The 21,515-nt window shown below is 41.0% G+C and overlaps 1 protein-coding gene across 6 annotated transcripts in view; it reads left to right on the forward strand.

The window, feature by feature from the left end:
• PLCE1 (phospholipase C epsilon 1) overlaps positions 1-21,515 on the forward strand; it is a 201,661-nt gene that overhangs the window by 29,944 nt on the left and 150,202 nt on the right. For 5 of the 6 annotated variants that reach the window (XM_072995309.2, XM_072995312.2, XM_072995313.2 and 2 more), the window contains exon 2: positions 3,230-4,542. In XM_072995309.2, coding sequence (XP_072851410.2) covers positions 3,613-4,542 — 930 coding nt within the window. In that variant the 5' untranslated portion in view covers positions 3,230-3,612. Of the gene's footprint in view, positions 1-3,229; positions 4,543-21,515 lie in introns of those variants that run through there. The other variant, XM_078391328.1, reaches the window with a different exon arrangement.

The raw sequence follows: 21,515 nt of genomic DNA on the forward strand, positions 1-21,515 counted from the left end.
TCTGAACTTGTTCCAATTTGTTAACATCCTAGTGTGGTTTCCAGAACTGAACACAATACTGTGGAACCTCTAATTACGAACTTAATCCGTATTGGAATGGTGTTCGTAAGTAGAAATGTTTGTTAGTAGAAGCGCCATTTTCCATAGGAATGCATTGAAAACTGATTAATCCGTTCCAGCCAAAGAAAAAAATTCATCAAAAAAAGAAAGAAAGAAAGAAAAAGAAAAAAAAATGAACAGAGCAAGTCCCATGCTGGGACTGCCAAAAAAAAAAAACCCCACCAAAAAACAAACAAATCCAAAAATAAACATTGGAGCAAGTCCCACGCTGGGACTGCAAAAAATAAAAATAAAAAAATAATAAAAATTTAAATACAAAATCACCAAAAAACAAAACAACACAGAAACATACCCCCCAGCCCAAACCTATCTTCCAAAACCCACCCAGAAGAACTTTTTTAAAAGGAAAAAGCAGCATCTTACCAGTCCGAAGCCTCTGTGGAGGCTTTCCGGGCTTCCAGAGCTGCCCCAACCGCCCTTCTCCTTCCTCTTGCTGCGCCACTGCCACACGCCCCGTCCATGAGCCCCACCCAGGGCCTTCGGTGGTGCTCACTCGTGAGCAGACCCGTGTTTTGGCTGGACTTACTCGTGAGCAGACCCGCACTTTTGGAGCTTATGCACGAGTAGACCTGCACTTTGGTGGTACTTACTCACGAGTAGACCTGCACTTCGGCAGGGCTAATCGTGTGTATACCCTCTGATCCCACCTTGGAAGCCCGGGAGGCTGAACCTCCCTTTTCCTAACCGTTGAGGTGAAAGAGATACAAAGAAGCAGCCTCTTCACCACCAACAGTTAGCAAATTTAAATTTCTTGCCCTTTTCTGTTGCCTTTTTTTGTTCGTACCTTGAAGCTCCGGCCACAAGTATAGGCAAAATTTTGCAGCCGGAGGTATTCATATCTTGAAATGTTTGTAGCGTGGAATGTTCGTAAGTAGAGATTCCACTGTACTCAAGGTGAGGCCTAACCAGTGAATAGGGGTGAATTAGCACCCGGAGGGATTTGGAAAGTACTATTAATGCAGCCTAAAATAGCATTAGCCTTTTTTGTAGCCACCTCACACTGTTGGCTCCTATTTAGCTTGTGATCTACAACAATTCCAAGACCCTTCTCGCTCGTAATTTTGCTGAGCCAGGTATCCCTCATCTTGTAACTGTGCAGTTGGTTTCTTTTTCCGAGGTGCAGGACTTTGCACTTATCCCTGCTGAATTTCATTCTGTTGTTTACACACACACACACACACACACACACACACACACACACACACACACACACACACACACACACACACACACACACACACACACACACACACACACACACACACACACACACACAAAGGCAGTTAGCATTTTATTCTGGTAATAATTGGGAATATAAACTGCAGTGAATCATTCAAAATGAATACAAAAGCAAATGGGATTTTGAAGGACATCCATGTTAATATTACATATTAGAAAGCTGACATGATTACTGCAATAAGTTGAGTAACAGAGACACAGCCTTCCTTCTTTCTCTAGTGTCTTATTACAACTTGACACAATTTTCCAATTCTGTTAATGAAAAGGGATTCAGTTTTTGCTTACAAAGCACCAATTTTCCCCATCTTTGGTTCTGTATTGGTCTTTAGCTTGACTAAACTGGCAACTGGATCACATCCAATACCTCGGTAGTGTTTCTTCTGTGCTTTGCAGCTCAATCTTAAAAATTCTTCTGCTGACCACATTGGCCTTTAATAGATCCCAGTAACTGAGATTTTCATGCTTGAAAACCAACCCTAGTTCTGGTAAAGCCATGAATGTGAACACTCACCTAGAGGCAAGAATATAATGTATTTTAGCATTTCTTTCTGCATTGTGCCTTTAAAAAATGTAGCTTGATTTGACAATCTCTACAGAACTGTTTTCAGCTTTTGAAGCGTACCGTATTTTTCCGTGTATAAGACACTACTTTTTCCTAAAATATTTAGAGTAAAAATTGAGGGTCGACTTATACATGGAAGTAAGCTGAACCTACGTGCCACAGCCGGCATGCAGAGCCCTCTCTGTGGGCATACAAACCTTGTCAATGCTGTTGCCCATGCCAGCCTGGTGCAGGGTGCGGCGCCACTCGCTGCCAGGGCTCAGCTTGAACTCACACCGCCGTCTTGTTCCCTGCCTGAAGGGAGCCCATGAGTGGCACTAGAGGCGGTGACCAGGCAGTGACAGCAGGAGGAGGAGGAGAAGGAGGAGCTGCACCCAGCCGCCCCTCAGCACGAAATTGCTGCTGCCCATTAACTGCCGCAGGAGAGCGAGCGAGCGCAGCACAAGAACCCCGGGCATGAGAAGAAGTTGGGCTAACAATAAATCTACAAATTAACTGCAGTTTAATTGTGTTACTTGATCACTTCGTTTTGGGCTAAGAGTTTAGATTAAACTGAATGAGTCTTCCAAGTACAGTACAGTACTTCATTTTTCCAACGAGTTCTGGCTGTGCTTTGACTCACTTTTGTTTTGCTTTGTTTCCTGGTTTTGCTTCTCACTTGGAAGTGAATTACTGTATTTCCTACAGTGGAAGCTTTGGAGGAGAGAGAGGTTGGTTATTGGTTGCATTGGAATACTGCACATTGCGTTGTCGATATATATGTATGGGATTGGACCTGATCAAAGTCAGAACCTAGCTGAAGTGATAATGTTACTGCTGTTCCAAACATTGGCATGGATAACTGTTTATCAACATTTCCTGAATCTGTAAGACTGAGTGTTCTCAGGCATGGTTCTATAGATGTTGGATCTGCACTTCCAGAATTCCTAGACAGCATTGCCAGTGGTCTGGGATTCTGCACATTATAGACCACTGAGATCTGTGGACCTATGCTTGGAAACCACAATCTTGAATACAGCCTTGTTTCTTTTATTTACTTTTAAATATTTAGGCTACTTCCAGGGTTAGAACTCTATCTAGGCAAGATGAAATCAAGGCAAAACAGTAACCACACAACACAATAATATTTATATAATTTTTTGAATGTGAAGGGAGCGGAATCTAGAATTCTAGCTAAATAGAAGTGCTGTAGAATAGTGTTCTTAAGCTGTGCTGTGTGTCATAGACAGTCTGTCAAGACAATGCTGTTTTGTTATAAACGTACTTTTTGAGTTGTGTTAAATATGGGTTTTGTCTTTTGTCTTGCAGGCAATTAAGTGGCATGATTGAAGGAGAAATTAATTGCTTTACCTACAACAGTCTTCTAAGACATGGAGCAAGAGACAGCACAAGGTACTATGATGGAAATGTTTACATATGAGGAAAAAAAGTCCAGAATGATGCACAATTCCAGACAAATTCCATGTAGATGTTGGTGTTCTGTGCCAATCGACTGCTAAGAAAGTTTTGGAGGCTGTCTCTAAGTGATGACGCGGGGCTTTGAGAGACTTTTCTGTCCACCATAAAGGAAACTGAAATAAAGCATTCTGGATGCCACTTATCAAAATAGAAAGAGATTAATTGCAAAAACGTAAAGAATACCACTTCCAGGGAGCACTGTTCAATATTTTTGCTTTAACACATATTAAGAAATGACTGATGGCAAAAAACCTTGGAAGAGAGACACATGTATTCCTGCTTCTTTGGAGTTTCTTAACATAAATTATGACATAATAGAGAACAGCTACAAGAACAGAAGTATACATAGCCACTTGTATAAATCATGTGATCCTTTTGCAAAGAAAGACAAATGTTTAAAAACTGGAATTCCTCCATCACTGGAAAGAACTATGTGTGCTGAAATTCAATTAAAAATGGATGGATCTCAAGTAGAGCTCAAGCCACTAAGAAGCCAGTCCTCAAATAAAAATAAAACAAAGAGCAATGATTGTAGTTATATTAAAGAGAGAAAGGGTGTTTCAGAAAGCTTGTCTGGTTTGCACAATAATTTCATTTGGAATGACTGCCTCCAGCCAGTAAAATCTTGTACTGATTGCACCAATGATTCCACAGACTGCACTTGTAATTTCATGGAACTTCCAACTACCTGTGGGAGTAAAACTGGACCTCAGTTGTGTGCTGCTGCAGTAGATAAGTATTTGTATTTGGAAGGAGCAACCCAAAACCTGAATGTGGCGTGTTCAGCCCACAGTTTCTCAAGTGACAATTTTACTGGAAAAATGCCTTCAAAGCCCATTCTGAGCCATTTTGAAAACTGCAATGAAGGCTATTTAGAAGAGGCAGAGGAAGATTTTTCTCGAAGTAAGAAGGAGCGTTCCACCCTATTAATCAGAAGATTTTGCAAAAATGATAAGAAAGTTAAGAAATCGGTCTATACAGGGACAAGAGCCATTGTTAAGACTTTACCATCAGGACATATAGGAGTGGTTGCTTGGAACTGTGTTAATCATTGGAGAAGGCATAATGAGCTAAAACACCACAGAGTTATTTCAGAACTTAAATTTCAAAATTCAGTAAGCCAAGTGCTAAGTTCTTATCTTCTGCAATCTATACACCATGCGGTAAGTGTCTTTCTATAGTTTTTAAAAGTCTGCTGTAGCCCTGTTTGAGCATTATCCCTAAAAGCAGGGGAAGGTTGTGAGGACATGGGGATTTTAGTGATGCAGGTGCACATAAGCCACTCCTCTTCCAGCTATTTGACTCAGCCGTAAGGCAGATCTTGGTATGTTTACTATTAAGGTCTCTGAAGGCAGTTGTAAGCCTCTAAATGTGCTTGCAGTTCTTCTGTAATCAAGAACTTTTCTTCCTGATCATGGGAAGACAGTAAGTGTGTTCAGCTAGCTGAATGTGATTACAAGCACCTCTGTAGCCCTGCACTGAGCAGGGGGTTGGACAAAAGCCTTTATAGGTCCCTTCCAACTTCATTATTCTATTCTATGACCTTTATGATGAACATACAAAATATCTGCCTTATTCATGGGATGCTGGAGATACATGGGCTGGGAATATTGCGTAAATTCCAGTGCTGCTTTCCTCTTGAAGAGTCCCCCACACTTTCGTGCCTAACATCTGAATATCTTTGTGAGTTTAGTGGTTGAGGAATTCAGATCTGAAAAAATGACTCTTCATAAATGATACATTTTTCTTATAATCATATGCATACTTGGAAGTAAACCTCACTAGACACAGTGGGACTTAACTTTTTCAGGAACATACATAGGGCTACACTCTTAAGAACTTCTGTTTGATTCTAAAATGTGTCGCTATTTTTCTGTGTACTGAAACAAGAAATTGCTGTCCACCTCTGTCTCTGCAAGTTATTTTAAATCAGTAAGGTTTCTAATTAATATTTCTCTCAGTCTGTTTTCTTTTAATTAAGTGTTATAATGTTAATCAGATGCTTTTCTAAACCAAGAGAAAGATTACAATTCACTTGTGAGAATCATCCAGAATGGATTGCATTAAAGAAAAGTGTGGGTGTGGTGTACCTTGTGTACTTCTTTGACTTGTTTAAAACAGAGCAGAATAATCTGTGAGGGAATGATCTGCTGGGGATCCTGCTTTGAGACAGTTGTGTGATTTGTGAAGCTGCATTTAATGATATCAGTATTTAAATATTTTCCTCAGTTTTGTCTAAATGTGTCTCTTAAACTATGGTTTTGGAACAGTTTTATATACAGTACTAGAATATTGATATGTGTGCATTTTATATTCAGATTTTGTCATAAATCTCTACAGTGGGGTCTTGACTTAAGAACGGCTTGAGTTAAGAACATTTTGACTTAAGAACGACTCTCATAGGAAAATATTGACTTGACTTACATACTTAGATTTGAGTTAAGAACTGAAAAAAAAACCACGTGGGAGGCAGGGAAAGTGCAAAATTTGAACTTTGAGTTAACTGTTGGCCAGTGAAAAGGGTGCCTGTCTGCTTCCTCACTCCTCCCAGCGTTTAGAGAGTGGATTGGGAGACAGTCTTCAGACTGCCTGGTACTGTACTGCCTGGACTGTATTTTCCCTGCCTTCCCTGAACCTTTCTTGACCTAAGAAAAAAAGAAACAGAATATCCCCCTCTAGTGGTCAAAGGCGGAATAGCAGCTTCCCATTAGTTTCTATGGACGGAAAAGAGCAGATACGGATCAAATGGTTTTCAGTGCATTCCTATGGGAAATGCAGATTTGACCTGAGAACTTTTTGACTTGAGAACCGCCTTCCAATACGGATTAAGTTCTCAAGTCAAGACCCCACTGTATGTATACCCTACAATTCTCCTTAAAATGGCATAAGGCGGCTAATCATATTTGTGATTAGAATCAAACTGATACATTTTACATCATGATAAGATGGGCTCTTTAAAAATCTTGCTTTCTTCATAGTTTTAGTAGTTTCTTTGTGCATGCTGAATTTGGTCCATTTGACTGGCAGAAGCTCTTCAGGTTTTCATACAGGATGCTCGTTTAACCTGGTCTGAAGCTCCCTGGTATCACTGGATGATCTCCCATCCAAGTAGTGGCCAGACCTAACTGCTCTTGTGGTTGTTGTGGGTTTTTCAGGCTCTTTGGCTGTGTTCTGAAGGTTGTTCTTCCTAACGTTTCGCCAGTCTCTGTGGCCGGCATCTTCAGAGGACAGGAGTAGCACTACTCCTGTCCACACAGACTGGCGAAAAGTTAGGAAGAACAACCTTCAGAACAAACCCAAAGAACCCGAAAAACCCACAACAACCATTAGATCCTGGCCGTGAAAGCCGTTGTGAATAACTGCTCTGTTTACATGTACCACAGTCTGGTAACTAAACATGGCAGCTGCTCTGTTTGTGCTCATATGGTGGAATGCATCTTGTACTATATATATATATATATATATATATATATACACATACATACATACATACATACATACATACATACATACATATACATATATATACATATATATATATATACATATATATATATATATATATATATATATATATATATATATATATATATATATATATATATATATATATATATATATATATATATATATATATATTTCATATTAAATGACTCTGTCTGTGGTATTTATAATATTTATAATATTTATAATATTTCAACTAATTAGCCCTATTGTCTTCAATTGCTGATGTCATTTTTATGAACTTGGATTTTTGCCTTTTCTTGGTTGCAATTTTGTTTTTGATTTGCATTTTTAATCTAAGATGACTTGAATTTAAATTTTTATCACAGTAAGATAGAGGTATAAATGTTATAAAGAAGAAGGAAGTCAGTAGAAAAAGAGACAGTCAGTAGAAGAATTTGAGACATTTCCTTGGTGTAATCCTGGCTTGTGTGCTCCAAGCTGGAAGAGTTCTACGAGTTCTCGTAAGACTTGTCAGATTTTTACGGTGTTTTCCACCCTCTTTTTAGGCCTTATTTTAGTCAGTGTCTAGGCCTCGTCTCTTAATACTGTCTTAATATTCTGTATCAAGGTGGTGGAGGAGTCTATTGTCATGCTTTTTATTCAGATTCCCCAGCCTGTTGCCCTTCAGATACTTTGGACTTAAATCCTCATCGTCCTTTGCTGTTGCCCATGTTAGATGGTGCTGATGTGAGCAGCACTTCAGAACATCTGGAGGATGCCCTGTGTTGGGGAAGGTTGCTTTCATTGTTGGGTTTCCTGTAGCTGGAGATATTCCATTGTACTACTTTACATGGGGATGTTCAGACAACAGTCATGGCTGCTGGGCAACAGCCAAGCAATACTCATTGCTGCTGGGAAATGGGAACTAATGCTTGGGGGGAAAGATATGAAGGATATTTTCCACCTCATATCTTGTAAATGGCTGGAGCAACTACCAGAGCAGAAATTTATGAGGGATTTCCTCCTGTAACCTTTACTTTTTTTCCATAAGGTTCTCATTTGTCCTTCCTCTAGGGAGGATCTTCTGTTTCTGGCCACCAAGCAAAATTCCTGCCAAAGTGAGGAGACTGAGAGAAATCAAAAGGTTTTATTTTATGGTACCAGAATTGCATCAGTGTTGTGACATGTTTAAAGAAGCCTACATGTTTCTACAAGAAGTGGCAGGATTATTTTCTCCAGAGTCACTGACAGACTTGCAGATGACTTAGGTAGCCTGGATCCTCTTTTATGCCATTTGTAGCATACAGTGTCCTCCAAATGTCCTAAATGTAACTGTGTAGGTGAAGTTAATGATGTCTGGTAAAATGATCACACACAAGAACAGCTTGTCACCTGTGGGTGAGCATTTATATCACTGTTCTGTGCAAAAGAACTATAAAAGAAATCCGATGCTGATGTAATAGATTCATCACCTTGTACAAATAAGTCCTGTGCAGAATAGAAGCTTTTGATCTTGGGACATTGACCTTCTCCTCTCATTTCCTCTCTGCTCTGCAGCCAATTGAACCATTAGTTTTATACTGTGATTTGAAAATTACAGACTGTGATAGGGACTGTGCGTTTATTGCCCTCCACTCCTAGAAATAGACAGTGTGTCTGTGATTATCTTTGCTCTAATTACTTCCATATTAGACCACAGACATACACTGTATGGCCAAGTGCCTTTTGAAGACTACTCATAAACTGCTGTTAGTTTTTTAAAAAGCCACTCAACTCTTAAATGAAGCCAATCAAAAGGGAACATACAGTATTAGCACTTATCAATATCGGCTTTGTTTCCATTTCCAGCTACAATTCAAGATACAGTTCTGATACTTGCCTTTTTGAAACTTCGTAACAGTTTGAGAACATGATATATGAACCAATCTACCTGACGTGAACCTGCCCATCTCTAATGATGTGAGGTGGGAGGCTCTAGATGTCCTTCTTGCTTGGACATCTTGTGTGCAGAATACTTAGCCTAGGAAGGCTTGCCTTGTGCCCCTTATTAATTTTCACAGTGCTAAGGCAGAAATGTTTCTTTTTTTTCTTCTTCCAGGCCTTTTAATCTTGAATGAAATTCTTGTGCAAATCAATCCTATATAACTTCAGAAGTAGGCAAAGCAATAATAATAATAATAATAATAATAATAATAATAATAATAATAATAATAATAATAATAATAATAATAATAATAATAATAATAATAATAATAATAATAATAATAGAAAAAGTAAACACTGAGCAGCAGTCATAACAATGTTAAATTTGTTGTGTTCGTAGTGGTAGATCCCCTTCTGTCACTGCCATATGTCCTATCAAGGATAGATATGTATTTGGTACATAACTTTTTAGAAATATTATTTTGTTGCATTTGCTAAATAAATTTTGGGGGAAAACTTAAAGTCTCTGTCATAGTCAGTTTGACTTTTCACTCAGTCATGATGAGGTGGGAGAGTTGAAGAGATCAAAGAGTCCAAACTGGGGAGAACAGTTTGGTGGTCTGATAAGGCTCATCCTTCAAAGGGACTCAATGGAATTAAGCAGACAGGGCAGATTTTAGAATTTCCTCAGGGAGAAAAAAAAAAGAACTAGAAGGGGACTAAAAATGCTTGTGATTCTGGTCTACCTTGAAATAGAGGAGACCGCTGTGCTTTGAACCCTCCCTGCATGTATTAAAATAAAATATTTTCCAGTCCCAGCTACTGCTTCAATGTACATTTCAGTCTTCAATACAAGGAGTTTATTTTATTGATTGATTGATTGATTGATTGATTGATTGATTGATTGATTGATTGATTGATTGATTGATTTGATTTGATTTGATTTGATTTGATTTGATTTGATTTATATCCCGCACATCTGGTCTATACGACCACTCTAGGCGGCTAAGTTTGAGTTCCCCAGTCTGTGAAGGTGATGAACCTCAACCTGTTATGCTGTCATCTATTTTTTTATATAGAAACAGCTACATAAAATAGAGAGGTTGTATACTTTTAATCGCTGCTGTGATTATCTTATTCTCATTTTCAGTGATGAAGTCCCACAATCCATTTCTCCAGTACTGTGATTTCATATTATACCCTCCCAGTTGCTGTTCCCTAAAGGAAAAGAATGGGCAACATATTCATCTGGCTCCATAGTCAGATACCTACACCACTGAGCTATCCAGCAGTTCAGTTCAATTCCATATGCATGGATTCTACTACCATTATTTTAGCTTTACCCTAAGAAACAAGACAGGACTCTTTTCTGAATAGATCAGCTCAGGACTAGGCTGAAAGTCTGTTACAGCTTCTGTGTTTTGCAGTTGAAAAAAAAGAAAATCTGGAATATAGGGAAATTTCTTCATAGCTATAGATTAACTGAAAGCAGGGTGGATTTCATTTAAATCAAACTAATTTGAATCACAATGTATTTTTTAAAATGGGTTTTTTGCAATTAAAAATTTTTACAAATAAAATTTTAATTTAAATAGTAAAAATTCCCAATTATTAAAATTTAATTTGTGATTTAAATCAATTCAGGTTTATAAAATATCATTGATTTTTATCCCTCTGATTCAAAGACAAATTGCAATCTATTTTGTGATTTCTAAGTAGAGGCATTTTGATCAATTGAAATGCCTTTGTACAAGTCCATACAGTATATGTAAACCCTAAATTAGAGGTCTCAAACTCAATTTATCTGGGGACCGCTGGAGGCAGAGTCTGGGTGAGGCTGGGCCACATCAGATTTTCTGCCAAATGGAGCCCCAGGAAGCCACCCAGGAGTATCCTTAGCCCGGCAGGGACTCCGAGGAGGAGGAGGAGGAGAAGAGGTGTGCGAGCCTTGTTGCTGGCCACGACCCCCCTCTGGCTCCTTCTTCACTACCACCACCAACACCACCAGCAGGACAAAGAAGCGGGGAAGGAAGGGAGTGCCAGCGAGCGCCTAGCTGGGGGTGGGGGAGGCATGACATAATTTTTAAAAAACCCCTCACAGAATTGACTTGCCAAAGGAAAAGGAGGAAAAAAACCAATGGTACCTGCGAAATTAAACAGGATGGAGTGGGCCCTCTACAGGTGTACACGCACGCACGCACGCACGCACACACACACACACACACACACACACACACACACACGGAGGTCCGGCAACCTTCCTCTGAAGGCCCCCCTCAAAAAAAGGCACACTCAGCAGCAGCAGCTACCCCCACACACACAAGAGAGGAGCAAACTTTGCAAGGCGAGCCCAGGCAGCCTCCAGGGCCGAGGCGGCTGAAGCAGGATGAAGAGGAGGAGAAGGAAGCACTGCCAGGTGCTGAGGCGGCCGCTGGCTGGGCTGGTGCTTGGGGTGGCAAGAGAGAAAGAGCCAGAGAGCTGCTTCCCTGGAAGAGGTGGCGGCAGTGGCAGCTGCTGTTGGCGGCTTGGAGGCGCTCTTCGAAGACGGGCCGGGAACGAGCTCCGCTCTCAGGCATCGCTCGGTGGCGGCTCGGGCACTTGGGGAAAAGGGCCGGTAGCATGCCTTGCTCGCCAGCTGTCCCCCAAGACAGTGCCTCTTGTATCCTCCATCCAGAACTGCAGCCTGCCAGCTGTCAGACAGGCAGGCTGGCTGGCAGGCTGAAGTTCTGGATGAAGGGTACAAGAGGCGCTGTGTTGGGAGAGAGCCGGCGAGTGAGACGAGACTTTTTTTGATTATAGCGATTGCAAAACGATGTTTCCTATGGGGAATTTTCACTTGAAATCGATTAGGTCCGTGCTTAGCGAACCGTTTATTCGCAAGATGACGATGTTTTCCGGCTCCGCAAAATGGCTGCCCTATGTATTCTGGACCCATGCCTCGCAGGGCAGCCATTTTAACAGCTGATTGGTGCTCGGAAAATGGCTTCCCCTATGGGCGATCTTCGCTGGACGAGGTAATTTCCCCATTGGAACGCATTAAATGGGTTTCAATGCATTCCAATGGGGAAACTGTTTTCGCTAGATTTTGTTTTTGCTTAACAGCGATTTCAGGGGAACGGATTATCGTCATGATGCACGGCACCACTGTAGTTTGCCTCTTCCTGTTCCTATCCCCTGAAGTTATGTCAATTAAACTTCAATTTATACAGGGGGACTCTTTGCTAATATCTTGACTTGCACTAACCGGAATCATGAAGTTTGTATAACTTGCTGCTCCTGGTTACAGCTAATGAATGAGGTGCCAGGGCATCTCTTGGTTATGCAATTGCTATGTGACTAGGCAAATGAACCAAGATTTATTTATTTACAAGATTCTTTTAGCCGCACCATTACCAATGGTATCTGAGCAGCATAGAGCAATATTAAAACCTTAGAACCACATTAAAAACATTAAAATAATACCCAATATTAAAACAGTCAATTTATCATTAATAAATCTTGCTGCTTATACAGCCAGCTAAAGGACACTATTTAATTAAAATACTGGCTAAATAGAAAGGTCTTTGCCTGGCACCAAAAAGCCATAAGTGTTGGAGCCAGGTGGATCTCTATAGGGAGGGCATTCCAAAGTTGGGAGGCAACAGCCGTGAAGGCCCTATTTCGACATGCCATCCCCCTCACCTCTTCATGGATGGCATCTTCAGAAGGGCCTCCTGGCCTGATCTTAGAAGACGGGCAGGCTTGTATGGAAGAAGGTGGTCCTTTAGGTCAGGGGACCCAACCCCTGGTCTTCAGCCCAGTGCCGGTCCATGGGCTTCCCAGGACTGGGCCACGGAGATGCATCTCTGCCCCCCGCACGCATGCACAGTGGTCATGTCACACTTGCAGCGGGGTGTCACACTCACAACATGCCTGCCCACGAGCACGACATCCCCCCCGCACACAGAGCTCGGCCTCCCAACTAGTCTGCGATTCCAAAAAGGTTGGGGACCGCTGCTTTAGGTAACCAGGTCTTAAGCCATTTAGGGCTTTATATGTCAGAGTAAGTACTTTGAATTGGGCCCAAGCAGCAACCGGCAGCCAGTGTAAATTTTTCAGAACTGACGTGATATGAGTCCGTGCAGCCTGATTCTGTGCCAGTTGCAGTCACCAGACCGTCTTCAAAGGCTGCTCCACGTATAGCGCATTGCTATAGTCCAGTCTGGTTGTTGCCAATGCATGTGTGACTGACTGTTGCCAGGCTTCGCTCATCCAGGTAAAGGTGAAGTTGATATATTCTCCACAGCTGTAAGAAGGCATCCCTGGACACCAAGTCCACCTTGGATTTCAAGGTCAGACCCGGGTCAAGGAGCACCTCCAAGCTGTGGAACATGCCTTTTAGGGGGACTGCAGCCCCATCTAAGGCAGGGAATTGGTCCTGTAACCTACGTATCTGGCAGAGAACCTACCAGCAGCACTACCGACTTGTCTGGATTGAGCCTCAGTTTATTGACCCTCATCCAGTCCATTATCAAGTCCAGACATGAGTTCAGAATGGTGACTGCCACATCTGGATTGATAAAGAATGAGAGATAGAGCTGGGTGTCGTCAGCATATCACTGACTCCTCAGCCCAAACCTCATAATGACTTCCCCCAGCAGTTTCATGTAGATATTGAATAGCATGGGGAACAATATAGAGCCCTGAGGAACCCCATGATGCAACTGCCATGGATCAGAGCTACTGTCCTTCAGCATCACCTTCTGCACCCAATCAGCCAGGTAGGAGTGGAACCACTGTAAAACGGGGCCTCCCATTCTCATCCCAGCCAATCTGTCCAGAAAGACCCCATGGTCGATGGTGTCGAAATCCACTGAGAGGTCCAGGAGAATCAACAGGGACACATTCCCCCTGTCTCTCTCCCGGCAAAGGTAGTCAAGCAGGGCAACCAAGGCAGTCTCCATCCCTTAATCTGGCCTGAAATCGAATAGAAATGGGTCTAGATCAGTGATGGCGAACCTACGGCACGCATGCCAGAGCTGGCACGCCAAGCCCTTTCTTCTAGCATGCGGCAAACCTTTTGAAGTGGCTGCAGCTGGGATTCCCCCTTTCTTTTCCTATTCTGGATCCCTTAACTTCCTGTCCGTCCCCATGATTCCCCCTTTAACTTCCTGTCCGTCCCCATGATTCCCCCTGAAACTGCCACTTCCTGTTCCGGTTCTGGTCTTCTGGGCGGCACGGCAGCCACTGGTTTCTCCCCCACCCCCTCATTTTGGGCACTCGAGCCGAAAAAGGTTTGCCTCCACTGGTCTAGATAATCCATTTCATCCAGGAGAGCCTGGAGCTGCTCAGCCACCACACGTTCCAACACCTTGCTCAGAAAAGGGAGGTTCACCACTGGTTGATAGTTAATCACTAGATCTCAGTCCAGATTAGGATTTTTAAGGAGTGGGCGAATCACTGCCTCCTTTAACAGGGCAGGGACCACTCTCTCTCTTAACGAGGAGTTGATGCCTCCAGAATCCAGGTGCGAATCCCCCCAGCAGATTTCTTTATTAGCCATGATGGGCAAGGCTCGAGTTGCGTAGTGTGCCTTATCAATCAGTTACAATTAGCCACAGCAAGTTACATAATGCTTATTTACACACCAGTAGGAACCTGGGAACTGAGTAATTTAGTATACAGTATACAGTGGTGCCCTGCATAGCGATGATAATCCATGCAGCCAAAATCGTCGCTATATGGATTCGTCGCTATGCGAAATAAAAAAGCCCATAGGAATGCATTAAAACCCGTTTAATGCATTCCTATGGGCAAAAACTCACCTTTATGCGAAAATCCTACATATGGCTGCCATTTTCGCTGCCTGGTAAGCGAGGAATCTGGGCAAAAACACAGCGGGCGGCCATTTTTTAACCCAGCGGCCATTTTGGAACCGCCAATCAGCTGTTGGGAAATCATCGTTGTGCGAAAATCGGTGAGCAAAACAGCTTACCCATCGTAAAGCGATTTTTTCCCATTAGAAACATAGCAATGTGATAGCAAAAACAATTGCAAAAATTCATCGCTATGCGGATTCGTCATTAAACGGGGCGCCCGTTAAGCGAGGCACCACTGTATATCCTGTGTGATTATTTCTTCAGGTAGCATGATGGGATTTTAGTAATTTCCAAATGTGATCTGATTTAAGAGACTTACATAGGGCTGTCTTGCAAATGTTAATTCTAGTTTCCTAAAATTACATTAATAGTCCATTTGGGAAGGGAAACAAGTCCATATTACCTGTAAATAGTTATGATTAGAGTAGATTTCGGTTTAGATGGGCAGGGAATGAATTGCAAAACAAATAAATAAATGATCTCAAAGACCAGTGGGGTGGGAGAGATGTAAGAAAACAGCATGAGAGTAATTTAATTCTAAGGTCTTTAATATCAATGAGTTCAATGCAGGATTAGGGATAGATCTACTGAAGAAAATGGGGCTTGTTAGTCATGACTGATACATTTTCATTAATTTCAATGTTTCACTCCAAGTATGACTAAGTTTGTGTTTATTATACTTTTAAAAAAATAATGACTGGTTCTGGACTGTTGTTTCTCGGCTCTTTATAGTTGTAGCTTAGCCCTAAAGCATTTAACATCCACATTAGGAAATGAAAGTATATTCATTCTTCACTCTACTCTGATGTCAAAAACTATGAAGAGTGCCAAACTGAGCATAGCTTCAGAAGAAATGGCTATGTGATTTTGTGACTCAGTGAATCCAAGACAGGGGAGAAGGGAAACACCCTCTTCAATGGCCAAAGTATCATGAAGTCCATTCAATAGCTACAGACAGATTTTTGCTAAGAGTTCCTGAAAGAAGCTGTCTATATAGAAGCAGCTGATAAAAGGGGATATTGATCTCACCTAAAAGCATAGTAAAGTGGCAGGTTAACAGAGATGTCCTTTTAATCTGAATTATTTAAAGCAAAAAAAAAAAAGGATTTGGGAAAGTACAGAGGACTAAGGAACAATTCCTTCTAGTCATAGACTGAAAATAAAGTTGCAGATGCAAAAATTACCTGTGTTTGGCACATCACCACATTATTAGTTTTCAGATTCTAGGCCTTCACAATGTTTCCCCTTTGGACACTTTATTATTTAGCAAGGCCTGTGGTGCAATTTCTATTAACTGAAATAAAACAGAAATATAAAACAGATTGAGGTCATGCTTATACTTAAAGACTGATCGTTAAATCATCATGCTTCATTGTCATATTCCAGCTACTTGTGCACATTCTTGATGGTAGTTTTTTCTTTAATATCCAACAGATGTCTTGCATAATTTCAAGAGCAAAGTTGAATAAAAGATATGAAATATTTAGTCTTATTCGCCCAAGGCGGATATCTAGTGAAAAAGAAGGGGGAGATTATTCTTTCCACCTTTTGAAAATTAAATTTTATTCTTTTTGTAATACGAGTTAGAAGATGAGGGACCAATTTCTGTATCTAATTTTGTATCTGCCTTGAGACATCTGTGTACTGAAGTACACTAAATCCATGTTCTTATTTTGCTGTTCTGCGTGACACAGAAGCTCACATCACTGATTCCACATTTCTTTCATGCACAGATGTGGCCCAGCTGTTGGTCTTTCATGTAATTTTCATGTATAATTATTTATGCATTTAAATCAGAGAAAGCTAAGGTAATATATCTAATCTTATTGAGGGTTAATTAAATAATGGTTACTAGAAATATAAATTGCAGTCACTTAAATAAGTGCGTACATCAGTGTGGTATGATTTCATTCTTTATATGCTGGCTATCCAAAGACATTTTTACTGTGAAGTGATGGATGGTTAATACCTAATCAAAATGAAAGGTTATTGCGTGCAGCCATAAAGGCATTTTAAAAAGTTTCACACATGGACATTTGGCCTTATTTACCTTACTACTACTACTTCTTCTTTTTAAATCAAGTTATTATGCATTGTAAGTAACAATATTACCTATAAAACTTTGTTTTTGAAGGCAGTAAGGGCACAACATTGTAATTACTCTTATGTAATTTTATCACTGGTGGCATTGTTAATTTTTTTTTCATGTAGTGGGAAAGTTTGTTTTGGGGAGAACATTGGGGGAATTTTAGCCAGTTTTGTATTTTTAAAGTAATTAAAGTAAAAAACAAAAACAACAACCTTCCACTGAGGAAGTGGACTTCTCCAGGCAAGCTCACATTAAAATATAGCTGTTAGTCGTTAAGGTGCCACAATGTTTTTGTCTTTTTTTGTTTGTTTGTTTTTCTTTTGTTTTAGCAAAAAAGTAACATGATAGTAACACACTATTGAATTGTGCCAGATGACCTTTTCACCTCTGGAGGGCAGTGGCCCTCTCACCTGATTGATCTCTGCCAGTTTCATTTGTTCCATTAACTCATGGAAGTCAGATAATAATATGTGGCACGTTTAGCATCATACTCCTTGTCTAGAATAGACTAATCCTTATCTTCTTGTTGTGGTTCAGAAAATTGAACACATTTGATGACACAAGAGTCCTGGGTCCTAGAATGTAAGTTATATATCACAATACGACTATATCAGCCAGCCTTGCAAATATATCCACAGAAGGATATATTTTTACTGCTTCATATTCTTATGTTAAACATTCAGTGCATATCGTTAGCTTGAAGGAGGGAGGTTGCTTATTTACTTTTTCTGTTGCAGTTTCCAAAGGTTCTCTGGCCTGTTTATGTAAGAGGAGAGGGGGCGAGTCTAAATTGGCACAGATATTATTACAGTACTGTATTTTAAAAGCTATTGATTTCCAGTGTCTGTACTGTAGATTTTAAAGGAAAAAGAATGGGCATGAAAATGTTGTTATAACATTATAATTGAAAGCACTGCAAATCTTATGTATTAAAATTGCCTGACATGCAAAACATTAAGTGGAAAGAAATCCATTGCTATTGTAGTAATGGTTTTAAACTGAGACAGATGCCCCCTCTTGTGGAAGAATCACTGAATGCAGTTTATTGCTCTCCAGCGGTGGCAGCTTGCTTACTTTCCAATAGGCTTTTTATGAGTATCATCCGTTTTGGTGTGGTCCAGGTTATTTGCTTGACAAATCACAACAGATTCTCTCTGACCTGATTCGAAGCTTGTTTGATCTGATTTGTCTCTAAATATTTTAAAGTACAGTATTTGTATATATTTGTATTCATCTGAATATTGAAAAATATGAGCATATGAAAATAGGGAAGATTAAATCCTCCCACCTGGGATGATGAGGGTGAAACTCAGTGCCATCAACTGCAGCTTGACCATTAGTTTGCTTCCTTCCTTGCCTTCTTCCCTCACCTAGAGGTGTGCAATTTATATAGTTTTGGTCCTTTTCCTAATCCTACTCTGACCAACCCCCCCCCCCAATCCTGTACAATGACACTAATCTCACATACACAGGTAGGTATTCAGTTAGACTGAGATCTGCAGCTGACTTAAAATATAGAAGAAGAAGAAATCTCCAACATGCACTCTTAACATCCTTCCTTCACAAAATGGCCACTGGTTACAGGAAATTCCCTCCCAGGGGCTTTATGATAGGAGTTTCCAGGAAAGTTTGGGCTTTTCAGTGACACTTGAGCTGTCAGTAGCCTTCTGTTTTGGGCTTCCTGGTTCTTTTGTTAAGTATTGCTTCTCTTTTCCCAGTGAGGTTTTTTTAAATTGAGCTTTAAAGTGCCAACATAATATTTGGCGCTTTGGGCACGCTGATTCCATTTGAGCACTACTTTGGGCTTCTCATCTGTTTTGTTTAGTTTGGAAATGGACAAATATTGCTGCATCACTTTTCCAAATAATTTCCAAATCCGAAGAACATGTGTACTTTCTGATATGTCAAATTGTTGTGTGATGGGTTCAATATGCATTGTTCGGAAATTAGTAGATTGTTGGAAAAGACTGAGAAATAACATTCTTGTTTCATAAGTGCAGTATGAGATGAATTGCTATGTATCTTTTTTTTTTAATTCTGGTTTTAGAAACTTTGAACTATGAAATCTTTGTTGAATCTGCATTTGACTATTGAGAACCTCAGTAAATGGGCTCAGGACTGAAGACCATTTTGAGGTTCTCCTAATTTCTTGCATATTAACTCTCTCACTTATTAAAAACTTTTAAGCAGTAGGTAGTTGAAAACAACAACTGAAATCTTTACATTCTTGGGAAGACGTTTCTACAAGTTTATAGTTTTTATTTAATGCATGAACGTAATGCATGACTTGCTTTGGATTTAATGCTAAAACTCGTTCTTTTTCATGGCTGCTAGGAGACAAAAAGTGTCAACTTACTTTTAAAATGAACTGTGGTTTATTTTAACTATGATGCAACTATGATGCAGGACAGGAATGTGACTGAATCTTTGCTTATGGTAGATGAATCATAGACTAAGCTAGCCATAGCTGTTTTAGTTCTGATGAAATTACAAATTAGTATTAATTTAAAAATGAAGAAGATGGTTCTTCTCCTTGTTTACTTTCTGATCAGGATGTGTGAACAACAAAAATGGGTGAGGGGAGAGAAGAGATCTCTTCCACAAGATCTGATAAATTAAAGGGAATTTTTTTTTGTCTAGATTAGGAATACTGAGTGACCAAAGAGGAAACACACTATCTGACCAGAAGAAAATATAGACAAGGTAGAAGCAGAGGCCTATTTATTTATATTTATTTATTTATTTTATTTCTATCCCGCCTATCTGGACATATTAGCCCACTCTAGGCGGCTTACAATAAAAGAAACAATATAATTTTAAAACATTGCACCTAAACTAAGATAGAAATCAAAGAAAGATATAAGAAAAGAAAAATCGTCAGGAGTTTTCTGTTGGGAAAGCCTGCCTATACATCAATGTTTTTAGTTGTTTCTTAAAAATGTCCAGCGAGGGAGCCACGCGAATCTCAGGAGGTAAGTTGTTCCAGAGACGAGGAGCCACCGCCGAGAAGGCCCGATTTCTGGTCTTCTCCTTCCGGGCCTCTCTCGGCGTTAGGCTCCTCAGCCTCACCTCCTGGCTCGCACGAGTGACACGGGTAGATCTTGGTGGGAGAAGGCGTTTCACCAAGTATCGAGGTCCTAAACCGTTTAGGGCTTTATAGGTAAGCATCAACACTTTGAAGTCGATGCGGAATCGGATGGGCAGCCAATGCAGTGCGGCCAGAGTGGGCGAGATATGTTGGAATCTTCTCACTCCACTAAGTAATCTGGCCGCAGCATTCTGCACCACCTGTAGTTTCCGCAGCAACCTCAAAGGTAGCCCCACGTAGAGCGCATTACAGTGGTCTAATCTTGAGATTACGAGCGCATGCACCAAGGTAGTAAGCGCCCCCACATCAAGGTAGGGTCGCAGCTGGGCTATCCGCCTAAGATGGAAAAAAGCGGTACGGACCACAGACGCCACCTGAGATTCCATAGTGAGCGCCGGGTCCAGATGGATCCCCAAGCTGCGGACCCCATCCCTGGCGGGCAGAGTCACACCCCCAAAAGTGAGGGAGTTTCCCAAGTCCCCAACTGTGGGAGCGCCCACCCTTAGTACCTCCGTCTTGTCCGGGTTCAGCCTCAGCCCGTTCTCCTGCATCCATTCCAATACGGTCCCCAGGCAACGCTGAAGGGACAGAACGGCATCTCCTGCAGTTGGAAAAAAGGAGATGTAGAGCTGCGTGTCATCCGCATATTGATGGCACATCGCTCCACACCCCCTGATGACCCGCCCCAGCGGCCTCATATAGATGTTAAACAGCATTGGGGAGATGATCGACCCCTGTGGGACCCCACAATTGAGGCTCCACGGGGCCGAGACATTCTCCCCAAGCTGTACTCTCTGGGGGCGGTCCTCCAAGAAGGAACGGAGCCAGGCGAAAGCCTGGCCACCTATTCCCAACTCGGTGAGCCTCCCCAGGAGGATACCGTGGTCAATGGTATCAAAGGCCGCTGAGATATCGAGGAGGACCAGCAGAGACATTTTGCCCCTGTCGGCCTCCCTCAATAGGTCATCACACAGGGCGACCAATGCCGTTTCTGTTCCGTGGCGCGGCCTGAAGCCCGACTGGAATGGATCCAGGGCATCTGTTTCATCCAGGAACGCCTGAAGCTGATCAGCCACCACCCTCTAGACAGAAGAGATAAAAATTGTTGTTTCTCTACTGCTGATAGTAGAGGATAAATGGTTCTTTCAGTTTTGAAGCAATGTGCTAAAGGTTACCTGGCAACAAAGGGTCTTAGTGGCACATTCCCAATGTTATATAACAAGTAGAAAACAATAGTTACTTTCTTGATGTTTTTTCCCTTCAGTATCATAATAGGTAATGAGAAGGAAATATGTTTGAAAGACTGTAATCATTGATGTATTTATTAGTTATTTATTTACAATATTTTATGGTACCTTTCTCCTGAAGTATCCAAGGCTTACAGTATTTAAAAGAAACAGAGTTAAAAGTCAAATAATAAATCATTACAGTGTTTTTAGAAAGCATCAAATAAATATATGAAAACTTGTAATAAGATCAATATTAAAAACACAAGTGAAACACAGAATAAAATGCTCCCTTTAAAAATTATCTTCATTAACCAGCCATTTAAAGGAAAGCTCCCTGAAGGGAAAAGTACCTAGCAAATTCATTGCTTTCTTAAAGTAGCTTTCCAATTAGAGGGGGGATGTTTTCCCCTGCCTCCTCACCCAACAGTCCCTCGATTTCAGTGGGCAGGAGGTTTAATTTTCCCTGTTCTGGCATGTTCATTCTTGGCTTCTGTGTGTAGGT

This window comes from Pogona vitticeps, chromosome 3 (genome assembly GCF_051106095.1).
Source record: "Pogona vitticeps strain Pit_001003342236 chromosome 3, PviZW2.1, whole genome shotgun sequence".
NCBI lineage: Eukaryota > Metazoa > Chordata > Lepidosauria > Squamata > Agamidae > Pogona > Pogona vitticeps.